Source organism: Canis aureus, chromosome 11 (assembly GCF_053574225.1).
Source record: "Canis aureus isolate CA01 chromosome 11, VMU_Caureus_v.1.0, whole genome shotgun sequence".
NCBI classification, from domain to species: Eukaryota; Metazoa; Chordata; class Mammalia; order Carnivora; family Canidae; genus Canis; species Canis aureus.
Genome location: NC_135621.1, coordinates 14,523,471 through 14,538,545, shown reverse-complemented (window position 1 = coordinate 14,538,545; position 15,075 = coordinate 14,523,471). Strand labels below are relative to the sequence as shown.

General features: G+C 39.8%; 1 protein-coding gene across 6 annotated transcripts in view; it reads left to right on the top strand.

Annotated features, from left to right (window-relative positions):
* PTPRB (protein tyrosine phosphatase receptor type B) overlaps positions 1 to 15,075 on the top strand; it is a 119,046-nt gene that overhangs the window by 56,883 nt on the left and 47,088 nt on the right. For all 6 annotated transcript variants that reach the window (XM_077913833.1, XM_077913830.1, XM_077913834.1 and 3 more), the window contains 5 exons: positions 2,855 to 3,118; positions 8,936 to 9,199; positions 9,758 to 10,021; positions 10,760 to 11,023; positions 14,523 to 14,792. In XM_077913833.1, coding sequence (XP_077769959.1) covers positions 2,855 to 3,118; positions 8,936 to 9,199; positions 9,758 to 10,021; positions 10,760 to 11,023; positions 14,523 to 14,792 — 1,326 coding nt within the window. The remainder of the gene's footprint in view (positions 1 to 2,854; positions 3,119 to 8,935; positions 9,200 to 9,757; positions 10,022 to 10,759; positions 11,024 to 14,522; positions 14,793 to 15,075) is intronic.

Genomic DNA, 15,075 nt, shown 5'->3' with positions numbered 1-15,075 from the left:
GGTTCTGGTCCTAGCTCTGTCATTAACTTAACATCTCGAAGCCTCCAGTTTCTAATCCATCCCCGGTAACTTACCCCCATTTATCCCTGTGCCCAGTAATTTACCCCAATGTATTTCTGCTGGAGTGAGGAAGGAGAAATAACAAGAAAGCTGAGAAGGTTAAGAAGGGCGCTGCACCCATTTCCCAGTGAGACGTAGTTGTATTAGTCAGATCAGACTGACTTATTTCCTGCTTACACCGACTATTCACCTAATATACACCATGGGGGGTCCTGATTAGACAGTTCTATTGGTTGATTCTTTCTTGAGCAGCAATTCAGGGATCCAGGCTCCTACCATCTGTGGCTCTTCCTTCCTCTAGGTCCTCAGAACTCTGTCAGTTTCTCCAGAGAGTCGAGGTCATGGGGTGGGGGAAGATGACCAAACCGGGAAGCAGACACATCACTCCTCCCCCCACATTCCATCAGTGGGAACACACTCAAGTGGCTACATTTCACTGCAGGGGAGGCTGGGAAATAGAGCCTTGCCGTGTGTCTAAGAGGAAGAGGAAATGGTTTGCTAACAACGAGTCAGGTTCTGCGGCACAAGTTAATTTTCATTTTAAAATATGTCAAGGGCTTTTGAACTTACTGTGATAGGCTAACATAGTTTGGTACCTGATACCACTTGAAATAAGTGCTTGAAATAAGTGCTTTAATCATAGCAGAGGTATCAGTATTTGACGCACGGTATATAACAGAAGCATGCAAAAACAAGACAAGAAAGTCCTTGAAGAGTGATCATAAGGTTTTGAGGAAAGGGCAAAATATAAATAAATATAAGCATGAGTTATTTGACTCAAACACATTAGGAGTGCAGACATTATCACAAGAAGAGGGGAAAATGGGATTTTACTACAGAAACACAACTAGAGACTTTGAAATATGCCTAGATTAGTAAATTTTATATACAGTAGATTGTAAAACATTCAGTAGCTAACGCCTTGATAATGATTACCATCTACTCAAATTGCTGAAATGTCGGTCAGTGCTGAAACAGTTGAAAGGTTTTGAAAGCCTTTCTTGTTCACACATATTTCCATGGAGTTGAAACATATAAGTAAACCCTCCCAGCCTAGAGAAGGTGGCAAGATATTTAAGGTTTATCAGATATGCTTAACAAATCTAATTCTAACCTGAGAACATGCTGGTTCTAGAGGAAAAACAAATTTTGTATCTGTTTTGTGGGAACATGAATTTATATTGTTGACAAAACATTTGATAATTGTATCTTTTCTAATAAAATGTTAGTTGCAAATATCTCTAGGGGTTTTGAAAAACAAGCACAGTTCTTTGGAGAGCAATCAGGGGATGTACGGATTATTAAATGGAGAGAAGAAGAAAGAGAGGAAAAGGGAGAGGGAGGAAGAACAACATCAGCATACAAATATTAAAGGGACACCTGAGTGACTCAGTGGTTGAGCGTCTGCCTTTGGCTCAGGGCGTGACCCTAGGGTCCTGGGATCAAGTCCCACGTCGGGCTCCCTGCATGAAGCCTGCTTCTCCCTCTGCCTGTGTCTCTGCCTCTCTCTCTGTGTTTCTCATGGATTAAAAAAAAAAAAAAAAAAAAAAATATATATATATATATATATATTAAAAGGTTCAAGTTTATGTCTAGGAAATGTTCCTATATTTGGAACAGCATTAGCAGAGCTGTTCAATATGGTGCTATTTATAATTTTTGATGATGGACAAGTGCCTGTAAGTGTAAATATTTTGAGGCTTAACTCACAGAGTCCAAGCATATTAGATTAGAAGGATTCTCCGAGGTCATCTAGCTGGATCCTGTCCATTGTACGTGATGCACTGATACTGACAATTACATGAAAATACTTCTATATACTTCTATATGACAATATATGAAAAGCTGAAGTAGTGAACCAATGATGAAAATGGGAGTGCAGTTCACATACACTACAGGATTTTATTCTGATATTTGCTAGGGGCAATACTATTTACTGTACACCTATTTCTGATACATGTATAACTACTCCTCAATAGCACAGTGATCAATTTGCATATTGCTTCAAGCCAGGAAGCTCCTTGAAGGCATCCGCATCTTTTCCATTTTTGTATATGTGGCAAATAGTAAGTCCTCCATAAATGTTTGTGGCAATAAACCTCAATTAAAACAAGCAAATGATAATGGCCACTATCACCACAGTAACTCTTTCTGCCCACAGTTGGGTCAATCTCCAAATTTGTTGTTTTCAAGATAGGCGTTTAGGTTTATTTCTTGCCACTAGAGGGCAGGAAATGCTTTATAAAGGGCAGATGCAACCCCTCTCAACATGTTTGTTATTAGACACCCTAGGAATAAATAACGTCATCACAAGATCAAAGCTACCCCAAAGTCTAAAGCTCACTAGCAAAGGTGTGGCATTCTCATCTTTCCCTTCAAATCTCTTCATTTATTGATGAGTTTGGTTCAAGCTGATTCGTTTGGATTGTTATGTTTGTTCCTTTTCCTACAAAGGGAACCTCCTGCCACATGCACATAAAAATGCCTCCACTTAAAATACTTTGTAAACAGCAACACCATAAAAATGCAGTATTGGCATCCTTCTATTTATGAGACACCCAAAGACCTCCTTGCGTTTTTATTTGAGTTAGCCTTGCCGATCTAAGAACATTCAGCTTCCAGAAGCTAAAGTGAAATCCTTCCATATCTTTGACCTCTGAGGTCATCAGAGAAGATCTTCTGAGTCCACACTGTTTTTTTGTTTTGTTTTGTTTTGTTTGCTGACTGCAGTAGATGATTCCAGATTTTTGACTATGCTTTCGTTTTAAACTTTATCCCCCTTTTGAAATCACAGTCCCTTCCAGCGTGAGTGGAGTGACGGTAAACAATTCTGGTCGGAATGACTACCTGAGCATTTCCTGGCTGCCGGCTCCTGGAGATGTGGATAACTATGTGGTGACACTCACTCATGGAAACAGGGTGGTTCAGTCCCTCGTTATTGCCAAGTCTGTCAGCGAGTGTGCCTTCAGCTCCCTTACTCCGGGCCGCCTCTACAATGTGACCATAACTACAAGGAGCGGCAAGTATGAAAACCATTCCTTCAGCCAGGAGCGAACAGGTAAGGTTCTGAGGACAGCCAGGCTCTGGAAGGCTGGCCACATGGCTCAAGGCATCAGATCTGAAAATATTCTGTAATGATAGGGTTAAAGGCTATTGAGATCACAGAATTGGGACAGTCTTCAAATTTTGACCCTAGGAACACCTTATGTGAGCAGATGTTTCCTTTAAAGTAAGATGAGCACTCCTTTCGTGGCTAGAATTCATATTATGTTCAAATATAGTACCAAGTGTGTCCTGTTCAGGAAATACTTTTTGGTTGCTAGACACGGGCTTTAAGAATGTTAACTTACTTAATTCTTGCAAATTCCTCATTGAGATGGTTGTCATGATTCCCACTTTGCAGAGCAGTAAGTCAAGGTTCAGAGAGGTTAACTAACTTGCTCTGCTGTGTAGCTCTAGGGCCTAGGAAGTTCTGTGTCCTAAAATCCTTCCTGAAATGTCTGATCAAAGTCCACTGTTCATTCTTTCTCACACAAGGTGAAAATGTTAACCTTTATTGTTCTGAGACCAGGAGCAAAATCTTAGCAAAGGCAATGAATGACAGGACTTTGATGTGCTGGAAAGAGCTAAATTTAGACAGCTACCATTTTCCCAATGTACTTAACACTTCGGGGGGTTACAACTGAGATTGCTGCTTAAGGTCAACGTTAATATTTTGTCAAGTCTTTCCTGCTGAGCTATGGGTTGATATTTGCATTTAAAAATGTCATGGTTTTTTTGACAAGGGAGTCAAGAATGCTCAGTGTAGGAAAGACCGTCTCTTCAATAAATGGCCTGAGATCGTTGGATATGCACGTGTAAAAGAATGAAACTATACCACTCACAAAAATTAACTCAAAGTGAATTAAAGACTTAAATGTAACACCTAAAAATATGAAACTCCTAGAAGAAAACATAGGAAGAAGTCTTTTTTACGTGGGTCTTGGTGGTGATTTTTTGGATATGACATATAAAGTATAAGCAAAAAGTCAAAGACAAACAAGTGGAACTACATCAAACTAAGAAGATTCTGCACAGCAAAAGAAACCATCAATAAAGTGAAGAAACAACCTATGGAATGGAAAAAAAATATTTGCAGACCATCTAGCTGATAAGTTGTGGTTAATATCTAAAATGTAAAGAACTCATACAATTCAATAGCAAAAAAGTAAATAATCCTATTAAAAAATGGGTAAAGGACCTGAAGAGTCATTTCTCCAAAGAAGATATACAAAAGGCCAACATGTACATGAAGATGGTCAACATCACTAGTCATTAGGAAAATGCAAATTAAAGCCACAATGTGATATTTCCTCTTGCTTGTTAGAATGGGCATCATCAAAAGACAGAGATAACAAATGCTGGCATGGACGTGGAGAAAAGGCAACCCGTGTGAACTGTTGGGGGTGTAATTTGGTACAGCTACTACTATGGAAAACAGTATGAAAGATCCTCAAAAAATAAAAACTATCACATGATCCAACCATTCCTCTTCTGGGAATATATCCAAAGGAAACAAAATCAGTAGCTCAAAATGATATCTGCACCTTTGTGTTCATAGAAGAATTATTTACAGTAGACAAGACATGGAAACAATCTAAGTGTCCATCAGTGGATGAATGGATAAAGAAGTTGTGGTATATCTATGCAATGAAATACTATTTAGCCATAAAAATGAGGAAATCCTACCATTTGCAACAACATGGATGGATCATGAAGGCATTATGCTAAGTGAAATAAGTCAGAGAGAGAAAGGCAAATACTCTATGACCTGACTTATATGTAGAATCTAAAACTAAAGCAGAAAGAAACTGATAGATGGAGCACTTTGGTGGCTCAGTAGTTGAGCGTCTGCCTTTGGCTCAGGTTGTGATCCCGGGGTCCTGGGATCAAGTCCCACATTGGGCTCCCTGCAGGGAGCCTGCTTCTCCGTCTGCCTGTGTCTCTGCCTCTCTCTGTGTCTCTCATGTATAAATAAATAAAATCTTAAAAAGAAAGAAAAAGAAAGAAAGAAAGAAAGAAAGAAAGAAAGAAAGAAAGAAAGAAAGAAAGAAAAGAAAGAAAGAAAGAAAGGAACTCATAGAAAAAGGCAGAGGCAGAGGATGGAGGGAAAAGGAATTGGAGAAAGATGATCAACAAGTACAAACTTCCAGTTATAAGATAAGTAAGTGCTAGGGATGTAAGGTTCCCCATGATGACTATGGCTAATACTGCTATGTGATATATAGGAATGTTGTTAAGAGATTAAATCATAAGAGTTATCATCATAATAAGAAAAATTTTCTCCTTTTTTCTTCTTTCTTTTTATTGTATCTCTATGAGCTGATGGATCTCAGCTGAACCAACTGTGACAATCATTTCATAATATATGTAAATGAAACCATTATGCTGTATGCCTTAAATTTATACAGTGATATATGTCAATTACTTCTCGATAAAACTGGAAAAATAATGACGAAAAAGAAATACTATAAAAAATGAATTTGTCAAATTTCCAAGACCAAAGTGAATGCACGCTCACCTATGTTGAAAATTTCAAAATCACTTTTGACACATGTTATCCTTTGCTAGGATCTGCTAATTACCCCTACCACAAAATTTTCTACTGCCATGTCTTAATTTTGCTTTTCTTGCCGATAACCTGAACATGGTTCTTATTACTTAAATTTATAATGGGTCTCCTACACCTCTCCTCTGTCCACTTACCTCCATCATGCTTAGTATTAACAGCTATCCTATGTGTCCCTCTAAGTTCCCATTCACCCTTTCTAGGAGACATTTAGTATTCGTTGCAGTTGTTTATATCTCTCCCTCTGTGATTGCCTCCATGTCCGGAACCATATATTTTTTGTGTTTCTCTCAATACCTGGCCCATATAAACACCCATAGTTTTACTGTTGTTGCTGAGTGCAAGAATTAGCCAGTCATCTTCTGGACTCAAAAAGACCTTACAAAAATCTAAAACTATGAAATACATTTTATTTTTTCCACCAGGATCACGGCAACTGACATCATCCTATTACTTAGCACCAGGTCTGAAATCTAAAAGGCATTCAACAAATGTTTAATGAATAATCAGAAATCACCTAAATCAGCAGCTTTAAGCTAGTGCTCCATGGGTAGATCTTAGGAATGTTAGGAATGTTATAACCCCTAAAACTGTTCGTGAAGTTGTTGCAGATAGGAAAAGTATGTGTGTTTCCGAGGGGAGTGAGTGTGTGGCTCTTACCAAATGCTCAAACTTTCCATGACCTCAAAAAGGTTAAGAACCACTGATTTACATTGCTACAGCATCCTAACATTGAAAGTGTCTGTAGATTGATCTAATCTCATCTCATTAGAAGATAAAATCCCAGAGAGAAACTTCGCTTTTCCAAGGTCACATGGCTGACCAGTAATCAACCTCAACCTAGTTCCAGCACTACTTCCATTACATCATGCTATCCTTGAAAGCATTGGTCAGGGATATAAAGAGCCATTCCCTACTCTCATATAATTTAAAAATTAATTTTACTGATAATCACAATAATGCCTGAGATCTGAAAAGTAGATTTCCACTTATGAAGCAGCCTTATGTCACTGTCTTATGTTGACCAACTTGGAGCCTAAAAATCACCAGAATCAAAGGATATGTCATCAACTACTAACCCCTTGCTTCCCCTCCGTGTCAACTCATGAATGTTTCCTATCCATCTGACCTTCATATTGCAAGCCTTTTGCTAAGATTGTTTTTAGTTGCAAGAAAAACAACCCTTTATTCAAAGCACCCTCTTGACTCTTTACCAGCATGAACCTGGATGTGACGCGTGACTAATCAAGGCAATCCATTTGCCCCCAATAAATCATTCTAACTCTAGAGTCGTGTCTGAGATGCTGTCTTGTTGATTTTGGCTAATGGTGTCGAAGCCCTTTCCCTTTTCTAATGCATTTTGGGTGAAAATATTGATCTTTCTAATTCTGTATCACATCAACTCATTGTGCATCAAGGCAGGTCTCATAAATTACCTCCGATTCTACTTGGAGAGCCCCTTATTGACTTAGCATGGTATGGAGCTTGGTTTTGCTTCCTGTAGTAGTGGCTTTGTCTTCAATAAATTGCCTGGGTCATCGACTTTTCTTACTTAGCCCATGCATAGAAACTTCAGAATTTCTTTTCCTGTACTCTGTGATGAATAAATTCTAGCCACACTGTAATTGGTTCAGGTAAATATCTTGAAGAAAGCACACCTGTCCTGGCTTCGTGTCCACAGTGAGGTCTATTCTAATACAAAAACTAACCAGTACCCACACCACCAACAAAAGATGATAAAATGCAACTTGTAGATGTGAGGAGCATCATGGCAAATATAGCTTAGATGCCAAAATATTGAAATTTCTGTATCATTTCATGCTTTGAGGTAAAGTGGAAGAGAAGCCTTTGACACCGGCTTTGTCCAGTTGGTTGATCAATTGATAGATTGGTTGAGAGAAAAACCACAGGCACACAGTGTTTATTTGTTTGTATATTTATTTATCGGGGAAACCTCAGATGCACAAAATTGGATTAATCATAATTCTTGTTTCAAGAAAACATGTTTTGTCACTTCTATTTATTTTTTGGCTTCCAATTTAATTTAGGCATTTAATTAATCATTTTTAATAATTTCATCTGCACCTGAGAAACCACTACCCAAAATAAAAGCTAGAACCTTGACAATAATCTGTATCAAATCATGTGGTTCCCACTTCACTGATTAATCCCCAGGTAGCCATCATCCTGACTCCTATTTTCATCTCTTTTCTTGCCTTTCATCTTGCATAGTTTTCTTATTTATGTAGTCCTAAAATAACAGGTTTAAAAATTTTTTAGCTATTCTAACATTTTTAAAAGGTTATTTTATGTAGTATGTAATCTCTTGAGACTTAGTTTTTCAATTGATATTGATAAGATTTACTTATATTTTGTGTTTTAGCTTTAAAGGCAAAAGATCCACATTTTTTGCATTTTGAGTTCAAAAGAAAGTAATTCTGACTGCTATATAATCTCACTGTGTACATATACCAGTCCATTCACCTACTCTTCTTGCATGATTGGACATCCTGTCTCGTACTCAGTCTTTTTTTTTTTTTTTAAGATTTTATTTATTCATTCATGAGAGGAAGAGAGAGAGAGAGAGGCAGAGACATAGATAGGCAGAGGAAGAAGCAGGCTCCATGCAGGGAGCCGGATGTGGGACTCAATCCCAGGACTCCAGGATAAGGTCCTGGGCTGAAGGCAGGCGCTAAACCGCTAAGCCACCCAGGGATCCCCCTCTCGTACTCAGGCTTATCGGGTGTTTAAATTTTGGCCAACCGTATGGATATAAAATGGTATTTTGCCGTGGTCTTGACTGGCATTTCCCTGATCACCAATGATGTTAGGCATCTCTTTGTGTATTAATTATGTGTTTCCTCTTCTTCCATTTTTCTTTTGGATTGTTTATACTCTTCCTGGTAACTTTTTATCACATCTTGAGTCACTAAGGTGTGTTAGAATTATTAATATCATCGCCATCATTCATATTAATCATCAGTTATCATATTTAATGTTCCATCTTGTACATGACATTTTGTGTAGGCAAGAAACAAGATTAGAATTAGTTCATCAGATTCTGTAAAAAGAGCCATTTAATTGTTCCAAGTAGTGTAACAATCCTTCCCCTCCAGAAACGTGTGATCTAAAGGTCTCAAACTTCTCTTTCCAGTACCCACCGAAAGAAATCTACTCACTTAGCTTTCCTGTCCCAGGTGGTCATCTGTGATCAATTACTCCCTTACATTCACTAAATCTTCAGCTGTTCTCTGTTCTCTTTTTCAGTGCCTGACAAGGTCCAGGGAGTCAGTATTAGCAACTCAGCCAGGAGTGACTATTTAAAGGTCTCCTGGGTGCACGCTAGTGGAGACTTTGATCACTATGAAGTCACCATTAAAAACAAAAACAACTTCATTCAAACCAAAAGCGTTCCCAAGGCTGAGAACGAGTGCGTATTTGTTAAGCTAGTCCCTGGACGGTTGTACAGTGTCACTGTTAGTACAAGAAGTGGACCATATGAAGCCAGCGAACAAGGGAATGGCAGAACAAGTAAGTGGAAAGGAAGACTGTTAAACCTGATGGGTGATTGGGACTCGAAGGCCATCGAGTAAATAAAAGATCTGAACCTTGAATTCTCTCTGCTTACTGATCAGTAAATTACATTCCCAGTCTCACTGGGAACATCATTCAGTCAAGCCACGGCCTCTAATTCCAGAATATTTATTGGTAGATAAAAGCAAGCATAGTCAGGGAGCAAGAAGGCCAAATGTCCCATTTTTCTTCCCTGTCCCACCGCATCGTGGCATTTAAAGTTCTAAGCATCTTGTTTCATCTTATGATTGAGGTCATAATCCACTTGATAATTATATCCTACCAGCGCTTAGCATATAAGATTCATTACAACTTTTTACAATTTTACAATTGTAAAATTACAATTTTAAGAGTTGCTTCCAATTTTTCTTATTTAATTCTTATGCATGAAGTGGCTCAAGTGGTTTCTTTGGGGAAGAGAGATTTGCCAGTTCCTTGAATGTAACGCATCCATTATTGTGTAGGTAAACTTTGAACCGTCACTTTCCTGAAGGGCCTTCTCATATTCCTCCCTAGTCCCAGAGCCCGTTCGGGATCTAACACTGCAGAATAGGAGCACCGAAGACCTTCTGGTGACTTGGTCCCGAGCTGATGGGGATGTAGACCAATATGAGATCCAACTGCTCTTCAACGATATGAAAGTTTTCCCTCCTTTTCACCTCGTAAATACTGCAACCGAGTATCGCTTCACCTCCCTGACCCCGGGGCGCCAGTATAAAATCCTTGTCTTGACCATCAGTGGAGAAGTACAGCAGTCAGCCTTCATTGAAGGCTTCACAGGTAATTTGAAATGTGGCTCTTGAACTTGAGTAGGTGCAGTGGTGTGTTCAGCATGCTGGGTAGCCAGGAGTTTTGGTTGAGGATTTTAGGGCAAAGGGGAGATGGCAAGAAGCGAGGTTATCTTGATGATAACAATGATGTTGTCCACGCTGGACAACAAAAGTACGACGTAGGGTGAGTAAAAAAGGCTTTCAGAGAAATAGCATTGGACTGATGTGAATAGCTTGTAAGGCATAAAGATCAGATAAAAATAACTCTGTTGGTTGGGTTTCCTTTGAAGTGTTGTTATGATCGTTAACATTTATCGACAGTTTACTGTGAACCAGACCCACAGCAGAGCACTTTATGTGTACGTTTTGTTCAATCCTCACAACTCTGTGGGCTGGTTACTATCACTATAATTGCCATTTTTCTGATGAAGAAACGGAAACTTACTGAGATGAGTAATTTGCCTATAGTTGCACAGCTAGTATAAATGAGAAAACCAAGACTTGGAGCAAGGCAATCTGCCCCTCGCTCTATACTGACATTCTTCATTTCTCCTCACTGGCTTCAATGTCCCTCTAGATTTCCCCTATTAAATTCAGTTCAGGCAGGAAAGTCCGAAGGAAACGGTATCAATATACCACGTGAATTCTTTTAGGACGTGCCAAAATACAAGAAGCATGACAATGTTGGTTGAAAATTCCCCTAATTCATTCTTTAAGTGATGACTTTTAAATTTATTTTCCTTTTTAGTTCCAAGCGCTGTCAAAAACATTCACATTTCTCCCAACGGGGCGACGGACAGCCTGACAGTCAACTGGACTCCTGGTGGTGGTGATGTTGATTCCTACACTGTGTCAGCCTTCAGGCAAAATCAAAAGGTTGAGTCTCAGACCATCTCGAAGCACGTCTCTGAGTACACATTCCAGCGGCTGGAGGCTGGGGAATTGTACCAGATTGTGATCGCCTCGGTCAGCGGGTCCCTCAAGAACCAGATAGACGCAGTGGGGCGGACAGGTGAGTGCCCACCTGGAGAAGAGCCAAATTGTTCTCCATAACGGGATGACACATGGGCTGGCTTAGCTACTCGCAGTCAAAAATATCTAAATTCAAAGCCATAATTCGATGTGGTTTCAAGAGCCCTTCTCCTATTTTCTTTTTGCATTTTTCTTTATTAACAGAGATCTTCAAAACAAAAGAAAGGTAATGAGGAGCCAAATCATTTGAACAAATTTTCACGCTTGCTAAAGGATATAAAAACTTTCGTATACATCTCCATTTACAGTAACTCTTTACATGTAAATATTTACTATCTTCTGTAAAATTTACCCCTTTCTCAAATTTTTTTAAATGAACACCTATGCCGTTTACTTCATTTGTTATAAGAACAAGTAACAAATGAAGAAATGATGTGTCCATTTATGTTAACATTACCAATAATATATTACTTTTAAAACACAAATGAGCTAAAAGCACCTGCTATCTGGCAGACATTTACAATGATCTCTATTCGGGATGCCTGGGTGGCTCAGCGGTTGAGTGCCTGCCTTCAGCCCAGGGCGTGATCCTGGAATCCCGGATCGAGTCCCACATCGGGCTCCCTGCATGGAGCCTGTTTCTCTCTCTCTGCCTATGTCTCTGCCTCTCTCTCTCTCTCTGTGTGTGTGTGTGTCTCTCATGAATAAATAAATAAAATCTTTAAAAAATAAAAATAAAAAAATAAAATGATCTCTATTCATCTTTCGGTAGACACCGAGGCTCCTTCCACAGTGTGGCTACTGTGGACATTACTGCTATAAACATTGGGGTGCAGGTGTCCCAGCGTTTCATTGCATCTCTATCTTTGGGGTAAATCCCCAGCAGTGCAATTGCTGGGTCATAGGGCAGGTCTATTTTTAACTCTTTGAGGAACCTCCACACAGTTTTCCAGAGTGGCTGCACCAGTTCACATTCCCACCAACAGTGTAAGAGGGTTCCCTTTTCTCCACATCCTCTCCAACATTTGTGGTTTCCTGCCTTGCTAATGTTCCCCATTCTCACTGGTGTGAGGTGGGATCTCATTGTGGTTTTGATTTGTATTTCCCTGATGGCAAGTGATGCAGAGCATTTCCTCATGTGCGAGTTGGCCATGTCTATGTCTTCCTTTGTGAGATTTCTGTTCATGTCTTTTGCCCATTTCATGATTGGATTGTTTGTTTCTTTGGTGTTGAGTTTAAGAAGTTCTTTATAGATCTTGGAAACTAGCCCTTTATCTGATACGTCATTTGCAAATATCTTCTCCCATTCTGTAGGTTGTCTTTGAGTTTTGTTGACTGTATCTTTTGCTGTGCAAAAGCTTCTTATCTTGATGAAGTCCCAATAGTTCATTTTTGCTTTTGTTTCTCTTGCCTTCGTGGATGTATTTTGCAAGAAGTTACTGTGGCCAAGTTCAAAAAGGGTGTTGCCTGTGTTCTCCTCTAGGATTTTGATGGAATCTTGTCTCACATTTAGATCTTTCATCCATTTTGAGTTTATCTTTGTGTACGGTGCAAGAGAGTGGTCTAGTTTCATTCTTCTGCATGTGGATGTCCAATTTTCCCAGCACCATTTACTGAAGAGACTGTCTTTTTTCCAGTGGATAGATAGTCTTTCCTCCTTTGTCGAATATTAGTTGACCATAAAGTTCAGGGTCCACTTCTGGATTCTCTATTCTGTTCCATTGATCTATGTGTCTGTTTTTGTGCCAGTACCACACTGTCTTGATGACTACAGCTTTGTAGTACAACCTGAAATCTGGCATTGTGATGCCCCCAGCTATGGTTTTCTTTTTTACATCTAGTCCATCTTACAGAGGAGGAAAGTGAGGCTCAGAAGGCTTATAAAACTTCATCAAGGATACATGTAATAAGACCAAGAGTGATAACTCAAAACTAGGTCTGTCTGGCTCCAAACCTTATGCCTTCTCTATTGCGATACAAACTTGTAAGATGACTTCCATTCCCACAACCACTCGTTTAGTTGTGCGGCCTGGGCTTCTGGACTGTGCCCTACTGTGTCTTGATTTCATATATGTGTCTTGTCAACCACATGTCAAGCACTGTGTTAGAAAATGGGAATTCAGTAGCAAGATAGAGCCCCCAACCTCAAGAGGCTTATCATCTAGTGAAAGTGACAGAGAAATGAAAAGGCATTTACAACATGATGACTTCTAAAATAAAAGCAATAGTGGGGCGTGTCAGGAGCAAACATGAAGGAAGAGTCGGGGAAGGCTTCCAGGAAAAAGTAACATTTAAATAGACATTAAGAAGTCATACTGGTGTAAAAAAAAAAAAAAAAAAAAAAAAAATTCATACTGGTGCCCCGTATGTTGACTTGGTTCCAGCAGAAAAAAACAAAGGCCTGGAAGTGAGAGAAAGCCTGGCACATTTGAGGACCTACCTACTACAGCGTATGTTAGAATAAAGATGAGCCATATGGCTAAGTAAGTAGATGGACCGAGTCATGAAAGGCTTCCTATGCCTTGGAAGGTGTTTAGAATTATGGAGAGCCATTGAAGGGCCATCTGCATGGCGCTGCTATGAGAATATGCCAGATACAGTGTGGGAGGTGAGGAAGCAAGGGCACTGGTCAGTCATGTTGTGGGGGATGCCATTGTCCTAGGGCAGTGGTAGTGGACAGAGAAGGGAGAGAAGTGGATACACCGAAGGGATATAAGTTTTAGGACATAGATATTACAAGACCCATGTTGGATCACATGTGGAAGAGTAAGAGTGACAACCCACATTTCTGACTTGTACCAAGCGAAGCGAAGGACAATGAGGAGGTTATGGGGAGCAAGCTAAGGAGTCCAATTTGGACCTCTTGAGAATTGGATGGAACATGCAGGGAGAGATGTCATTTGCAAAAATAGAAGAGAGATCTGAACTGCAAGTTTAAATTTGGGAGTCGTCACCATATGGGTAACAATTCAAACCATGGGAGTGGATGAGATGTAAGATTATGTAGAATGAGAAAAAAAATGAGCCTAGGACAGAAAATATTATGAAAAATAATACTATTTTGCCTTTCACATCGAGAACCATAGTAAAGAAAAATTATTATACACTACTACTTAGGTCAAGGCTGAAAGCTTTGACTCGAGGTAATCTTGGGAATGAAAGTCTAAACATAATTCCGCCATTTATACTATATTCACTGAATGTAAATTTGTTCAGCATCTTCCACTTTCTAGATACATAAATATGAATCACTTTGCATATTTATCAGTGTCACTTTCGCTAATTTTTCTACTTGTTTGACTTCAAGATCCTGTCTAAATTCAGAGGAAATAATGGAGACTCAAAGCAGGTATACAGATAATTCGGCCCAAGAAATGCTTCCTCCTAAGGGCACATGGAAAGTGTCCACACAACACGAGTGAAGCGGTGCTATCGTCTTCTCCCTGCAGTCGATTTAAAGTTTTTCTCAACTGGTTTCTCTGTTGGTTTACCCTAAGTGAGGGAACCTGACAGCCCTCGCCTCTCTTCTCCCTTTGCAGTCCCAGCATCTGTCCAAGGAATCATTGCAGACAATGCATACAGCAGTCATTCCTTAACAGTGAGTTGGCAAAAAGCCGTTGGTGTGGCGGAGAGGTATGAGATCCTGCTTCTAAATGACAACGGGATCCTTCTGAGTAACACATCAGAGCCAGCCACCACCAAGCAGCACAAATTTGAAGACCTAACGCCAGGAAAGAAATACAAGATACAGATCCTAACCGTCAGCGGAGGGCTCCTCAGCAAGGAAGCCCAAACTGAAGGCCGAACAGGTAATGTGTACAGCTTGTTGTCTCGCCCCAGATCCCTCCCTGGGTGCTGCTCCTTCAGAGTCGCAGGGTCAGAGGGCTGAGGCCACACGGGGAGATGATATCTATTTCTTGACACAATGGGGACGTTCACGGTGAATTATCACTTTCCCATCAATCAGCCTCATCACGCGGGCTTCACCTACCCCACTCCAAGTTAGATAGATTCCTAAAACCTACTGCCGCTGTGATGAATTACCACCAATTCAGTGGCTTAAAACAACACCAGTATATTATCATAGTTCTG